The sequence below is a fragment of the Mastomys coucha genome, unplaced genomic scaffold, assembly GCF_008632895.1.
Source record: "Mastomys coucha isolate ucsf_1 unplaced genomic scaffold, UCSF_Mcou_1 pScaffold11, whole genome shotgun sequence".
Lineage (NCBI taxonomy): Eukaryota > Metazoa > Chordata > Mammalia > Rodentia > Muridae > Mastomys > Mastomys coucha.
Genome location: NW_022196893.1, coordinates 15,795,952 through 15,802,856, shown reverse-complemented (window position 1 = coordinate 15,802,856; position 6,905 = coordinate 15,795,952). Strand labels below are relative to the sequence as shown.

At 55.9% G+C, this 6,905-nt stretch overlaps 1 protein-coding gene across 2 annotated transcripts in view; it reads left to right on the top strand.

The window, feature by feature from the left end:
- Kiaa0930 (KIAA0930 ortholog) overlaps window positions 1-6,905 on the top strand; it is a 44,790-nt gene that overhangs the window by 32,737 nt on the left and 5,148 nt on the right. For both annotated transcript variants that reach the window (XM_031351639.1, XM_031351631.1), the window contains 7 exons: window positions 149-271; window positions 359-436; window positions 591-692; window positions 2,106-2,246; window positions 2,840-3,031; window positions 5,385-5,547; window positions 6,464-6,622. In XM_031351639.1, coding sequence (XP_031207499.1) covers window positions 149-271; window positions 359-436; window positions 591-692; window positions 2,106-2,246; window positions 2,840-3,031; window positions 5,385-5,547; window positions 6,464-6,622 — 958 coding nt within the window. The remainder of the gene's footprint in view (window positions 1-148; window positions 272-358; window positions 437-590; window positions 693-2,105; window positions 2,247-2,839; window positions 3,032-5,384; window positions 5,548-6,463; window positions 6,623-6,905) is intronic.

Here is a 6,905-nt window from a genome sequence, read left to right as displayed (position 1 = left end):
GTGTGTGTGTGTCTGTGTGTCTGTGTGTGTGTGTCTGTGTGTGTGTGTGTGTGTGTGTGTGTGTGTGTCTTTGTGTGTTATCACCAGCCCGGTGCAGTAATCAGGGAGCAGGAGGCCCCTAGAGTCTCACTTGTGTCCTGTGTCACAGGCTGAGCCTGAGTCTGAGGTGGAGGTAGAAGTATATCGGAGAGACTCGAAGAAGCTTCCGGGCCTGGGAGATCCTGACATCGACTGGGAGGAGAGCGTCTGCCTGAATCTCATCCTGCAGAAGGTGTGGGGTAGTGATGAGGGATGCTCATGGGAATGGGAGGTGACATTCCCGCTCTGCTTCCCCCTCACTGACTATGTTTTCTTCCAGCTGGACTACATGGTGACCTGTGCTGTGTGCACTCGTGCCGACGGGGGTGACATCCACATCCATAAGAAGAAATCCCAGGTGAGCCCCTACCTCCTGCCAGCTTCATGGCTCCTGTAGAAAACATCCCTGGCTTTGGACTGATTGAGCATCAAGAGCCCCTGGCCTGTTTCTGTGGTAACTCTAGGTCTCCTTCCAGGCCAGCGTCTCAGCCCTTCCGTCTGCTTTCTTTTAGCAAGTGTTTGCCTCCCCTAGCAAACACCCCATGGACAGCAAAGGAGAAGAGTCCAAGATGAGCTACCCCAACATCTTCTTCATGATTGACAGCTTTGAGGAGGTAAGTGCTCACCACCGGCCACTCTCCCCTTCCTCTCCTCCTGGAGGTGCCAGGCTGAGGACCTGCAAAGCCTCTCAGGAGACATGAGCCAACAGGGTCAGGGAAGAGTCTAGATGACAGCCAGTGGGGCCCCTGCTTCAGTGGTTAGTATAGACCAGTGTGTGCTTGCTCTAAGCCTAGGTTTACTCATCGTATGGTGAGTGTCGTGACCTCGTGACCTACTTAGGAGTCAGGGCTGCTGACCTGAGGACTAGTGAGTGGGAGTGTGCTGCCTGACCAGGAGTTGTTTGCTGCTCTGGGAATGGCTGCTTCCACCCTGCCCAGGCTGTTAGAGAGGAGGGACCTTCAGCTTTATGGCCAAGCCTTTGTTTCAAGATTGGGGAAGTGTGAGGCAGACACATTAATTCACTGATGCCAGGAGCTGGTGGGGGCAGTGCCATTTTTTTCCTGCTCCAATTCTCAGCCAAGGCTGATGTATGTGTGTGTGTGTTGTTTGTAGTATGTATGGTGTGGTGTGTGTGTGTATGTGTGTGTGTGTGTGTGTGTGTGTGTGTGTGTGTGTGCGCAGGCACGCACATGTCGGGGGTCCTAGTGCTTGCCCAGAGACAGCCATTATTCTTGGAAGTCCCACGAAGGTGGGCATGGTTTTCAGGGCTCCCACAGGTATGGTATCTGGAAACACCCGAGGCTCAGGAAAGGAAGTGGCCCTGGGCTCACTGCACATGTGTTTGCTCTGAGTCTGCTGCCTTGAAGCTCACACCTGGATGTCAGATATGGGAATATCAGCTTAGAAAGGCAGCAGGGTGTGGTCACACTGCCTGTGTCCAGCTGGTGTTATCCCAGGAAGGCGGTCACATTAGTTTTGGACAGCCAAGCTCAGAGCAAGTGACTGGGCTGTGACAAAGGAGATCCCCAAGTGTACCCATAGTCCTTGTAGCTTGAATGACATTAGGAAGTCACATGAGGGTCTAGCCAGTGGCTCAGTGTGAGGCGGTCTCTCTTCCTCCAGTCCCAGCCCTCTGCTGCTGCACAGCCCTGTCCCACCATGAGGCTGTTTCTGTCTGTGGCAAGGAAGGGGAGGTGGACACTGGGTGACTGTGGGCCAGTGCCTGACCTCTTCTCCATGTCCTCATCTGTACATGGTCCCCTTTCTCTTTGTCCTTTCTCTTGCCTCCGTTCTCCTCTCTTTCTCTTCCTCCTCTTTTTCTTCTTAGCTCTCTGTCTTGAGACTTTTAATCCTTTCTACCTCTGGCTGACCTCGTTCCTTCTGCCTCAGCCTCTCTAGTACCAGGATTACAGGTTGTCCCACACTCAGTGACTAGCGCTCTCCCCCTCAGCCAGGTCAGGGTGTGGTTTGGGTGGTGGCACTGATGTTTGACTTTGACATTTCCGTCTCTTTGGTCCCACCCTCAGGTGTTCAGTGATATGACAGTGGGGGAAGGAGAGATGGTCTGTGTTGAGCTGGTGGCCAGCGACAAAACCAACACATTCCAGGGTGTCATCTTCCAGGGTTCCATCCGCTACGAGGCACTCAAGAAGGTGTATGACAACCGCGTGAGTGTGGGACCACTGAGGGGTGTACATCCTCTCCCAGACCTATGTTGATGAGACCACCCCATATCAGGGCACCTGCTGCTTCTGCAGCCACGCCTGGGGGCCCACAGTCTCCCTTACGTTCTCTCTTTCATCCTAGTCCACCCGGTGTCCATCTGAGGTGCAGGTGGGGACTCCTCCTTCCTCTTGTGTCCCTGTGAGGTGCCAGCCAGTGGCACATTGGCTCTTCTTTACCATCAGCCCCTTGCTGTCTGTGGCCTAGTACTGGGAACACTCCCAAAACTAATCTTTGATTGATCAGCTGCAGAAGGAGTCTTGATGCTTTGGCCACGCTCCTCCAGCTGGTGCTATCCAGCCTGAGGTGGCGTAGCAGCCTCTTGCTAAGGTCCTGGCCTGTAGTGTGGGTGTTCAGGGCAGTGAGACAGCCTTGGCCAGGGATCTGGAACACATGCCATACTGGACTGCTTGTTGGGCTCACTGGGTTCCCTGTGGCTTAGACTCCTCAAGATGTCCTCAGAGATGGTAATACTGTGTCTTGAGAGAGAGGACCTGTGAAGTCAGTTCTGACGGAGGCCATGTCCTTCCTGCCACAGGTGAGCGTGGCCGCTCGAATGGCCCAGAAGATGTCATTTGGCTTCTACAAGTACAACAACATGGAGTTTGTGCGCATGAAGGGGCCTCAGGGCAAGGGCCACGCAGAGATGGCAGTCAGCCGAGTATCCACTGGTGACACATCCCCCTGTGGGACTGAAGATTCAAGCCCAGCTTCGCCCATGCATGAGCGGGTAAGGGCTGCACAGCTGGGGGAGGCGTCTCCTGTCCCTTGGGTTCACTTCCTGTGGCTCCCTCACCCCACAGACCCCAGGTGAGGGAGCTCTCACTGGCTGACCCCCACTGCTGATGTGGAGGCTGAAGCTCAGAGAAGGGGCTTCCCTGATTGAGGTTACCCAGCAGGTTCAGACCCAACCATGGCTGATTCCCAGAGCCACTGCTGCATCAGGCTTAGTCTTAGGGTCTCTGAGCAGAAGCTGTTGACCAGGAGCTGGGCCTGGTCCCTGCCTGCATGGACCTGCCAGGCAGCTGTGGACACATAAGCCGTTCTGGAGTGAGCCGGATAGGGACAAGGAAGAGCTGAGCCCCATGTTGTCACACCAAGTCAGCAGCAAGCCTGCGACTGGCTTTGAGCCCGCAGCTCTGAGGGCTCAGATAGGACCTCAAGCTTTGCTTCCTCTGAGCTCTCATTGCCTAGTGGGGAGCTGACCCCAGGCTCAGGTGTGAGAATGGCTCTGCCCATGGGGGTCAGTGTTACTATGCCACTCAGACTAGTCTGTGAATCAACCAGCCCTTGTCCTGGTGACTGGCCAGCCGCATTCTGGGCCCTGCTGCTCAGGTGTTCACCTTGGACGAGTCTTTCTCTTTGAGCTTCTGTTTCTCATTGAGAAGTGAAGCATGAACCTGCTTCCTGCAGTGTGGGGGCTCCGGGCGCACCGCTCACCACTTAATGCATGGGGTGTGGCCCAGTGAGGTGTCCCAGGTGGCAGCCACAGTGGTTCCTTCTGCATCTGCTGAGAAGCGACTCAAAGCGGATGGTGCCTGACTCTTGCTTGTGTTAGCTTCTGGGTGCCTCTGTTTCTTTCTTTTGGAGTCATTCACAGTTAGTGTGTTTTATAAGCTAAACAAAACCAAGAAGTGCCAGGGTTTTGTAAAGTGTTGGCCACTTCAGGAAGGGGCCCTCTTGCTTTTAGCATGGAGGCAGCTTGGATTCCAAGCTGCCAGATCGTGCCCAGTTCTGTGTGGCACTTGGACACCGAAGTATCTGTGCAGTGTGGCTCAGGCTGACACTATTGGGTGTTGTCTGCTGAGCGCCCATAGGTGAGTCCCTAGACTCACCCACACCTCGATTTTCCTCATCCGCCAAGTGGGAATGGCAGAGAGGGATGAGATGGCCCTAGCCATATCCTTCATGAAATGAAGGGAGGTCGTGGAGCCCTGGAGGTGGCACAGGACCTGAGCCTATGGCCCATGTACGCACTGTTGCTTGTCTTCCTGTCCTCAAGGGTCACTTGTAACCAGTGTACAAGAAATGCAGACTGTGTGTATTGTGGTTTCTGGTTTTTGTTTTTTATCTTTTGAAAACTTCCCTGGCTTGAGGGAGGACGTCTGGAGCCCAGCCGCCGGGACTTTGGTGGATGTCGGAGCTATGATGGGGAGGCCGATGGGGCCCCGAAGTCTTGGTCCCAGCTCATCTTGCTGCTCTGATTCTTGTTTGCATGGGGAGGAGGGAGGGGATGGGCCAAGTTCCCTATGCCTGGAACGCCCTTCCCCCCCTTCTTCACCTGGCGAACTCCTACTCGTCCTTCAAGACCCAGCTCAAGCGGCAACCTCCTCCAGGAAGCCTACTCTGATTTCACAGGCTGTCTGTCCCTTCTTCCACTGTGCTTCCATGTCCTGTGCTTCCCTTTCTCTGTCTCAGCGACCAGCATGCATTCTGTGATTGTCACTTGAGTCTGTCACCCCTCAGCAGACTGTGAGCTCCTTGAGGGCAAGGGACCTATGTCTTGTGCCTGTCTGTGCTCAGCTCACCCTCAAGTGAGAGTGGAGACTGTTGGTGGCTGGGACTGAATGTGCTTGGAAGGGAGGAGAGAGATGGGCAGAGAGTGGCTTAGCCTGGGCCCTTGTGAAAGGGGCTGGGTGCAGGAGGGAGGGCCCAGGGTCGGCCTGGGGTGTCGTCCCAGTGGCTTTAGGCAGGTCAAGGTTCCCATTTGTGTGTCCTCTGCTCAGATGTCAGATAGGCATCATGGGCCGCCGTGCAGGGGCGTGGCTGTGCTTCCACCACACCAGCAGCCGGTCACCTGGCACTTGAACAGCCCCTATTTTATGCTGAGACGTGGAAGAGGGCCCCCTCTGTCAGGTTTGTTGGGACCTGTTCCCTCCTTAGGCAGGACTGGTCGCTGGTCATGTGGCTACCCTCTAGCACCCAGTGTCCCCTCAGCCAGGACAGCTGACCCTCAGGCCAGGGTCAGCAACTATAACCAGCCCCTGCGTGGGCTGGCTTTGTAGGCGGGTTCCAAGTGGCTCTGGAGCCTCCTGGCAGAGTCTGTTCCTGCTACTTTTGTGACTTGGACTCTTTGTTCCCAGGTGACCTCCTTTAGCACCCCGCCCACCCCAGAGCGAAACAACCGGCCTGCCTTCTTCTCCCCGTCCCTTAAGAGGAAGGTGCCGCGGAACCGCATCGCAGAGATGAAGAAATCACACTCGGCCAACGACAGCGAGGAGTTCTTCCGAGAGGACGACGGCGGAGGTGCTGGACTTGCCCTTTGTGCTCCTGTAGTGGCATGGCCCGTGCTCTGGCTTGCATTCACTTGTCCGTGCGGTCACTGGTCCTGGCAGTCACTCTTTTACCCACCTACTTAGAGAGCCACGCGCACCAGGTGTTTAGTGCTGGCCCAAGGGCCGGGGTGAAGCTGTGTGTTGATGAGGCAGGGCCTGCCTCTGAGAGCCCTGTTCTCAGGCTGTCCACCCACCTCACGTTCAGGGCTTCTGTTCTTCTGCTTCTGCTTCTTCGGCCAGCTTTGCTCATTCTAGAACTTTCTGTCCTGGTTAAAGCTCACAGCTTCTCTGTTGCCTCTGTCTCCTGGTCCCCCATGAGTCACCAGGCTCACAGATCCTTCCCTGCCCCTCACCTTGTTTCCACCCACTCAGCTTCCTTCTCAGTCAGCATCACTGCCAGGGAATTGTACAGCCATGGAACAGGACTCCTCCATCTTGGGCCAGGGAAGCTGGGGTTGGTGGGCAAACTGGCCACTCTATCAGTCCCGTGGAAAGTGGGGTTTGGAGATCAGGGGTGGCTCTCAGAACTGAGTTGGGAGTTTCTTGGGGGCATGTCCAGCATCCCTCACCATCCCCAGCACAAGCTTGTTCATGCCAGTTCCATGTGTGGGCTGAGTGAACGGAGGAGGGAAGGCTTCCCTGAGTGAACCCTGAGTACTTACCCGTCAGGCCCAGGGAGAAGTGGGTCCTGGCAGACAGGAGATTTGAAGGCCTGGGAGCAGGGCTCTAGAGAATGTGGCCATTGGTGAGGAACATCTGCCCCACCCCGCCTGCCTTCCCCATGCTTTCTGGCCCACACTGGGAGACTGACCCCCACCTCGCCTGCCTCCCCCATGCTTTCTGGCCCACGCTGGGAGACTGACCCTTTTCTCTCCTCTCCTCTCCAGCCGACCTGCACAATGCCACTAACCTGCGGTCTCGGTCCCTGTCCGGCACAGGACGGTCCCTGGTCGGGTCCTGGCTGAAGCTAAACAGAGCTGATGGAAACTTCCTTCTCTATGCACACTTGACCTATGTCACTTTGCCGCTGCATCGGATCTTAACAGGTACGCAAGGGCAGAGCCCTGCAGAGCGCCCCTGCTCAGGGTCAGCAGGTTGTAGTTTCTGTAGCCAGTGGCTTCCCTGCACGTGGATCCCTGTGGTCCTCACTGGCCTCTGAGTGCTTGCAGTTGGGTGTTGCTTCTGGAGTCTCTATAGGGGATTGTTTTTCTTGGCCTCTGCATCTGTGCTTCTCCATTGCTGGTGTAGGAGGGTAGGGTGTTGATGGTGCCTGCAGTCTGTGAGGTCCTGTCAGAAGTGGTGGGTGTGTGGGTAGCTATGGCTCCCTCT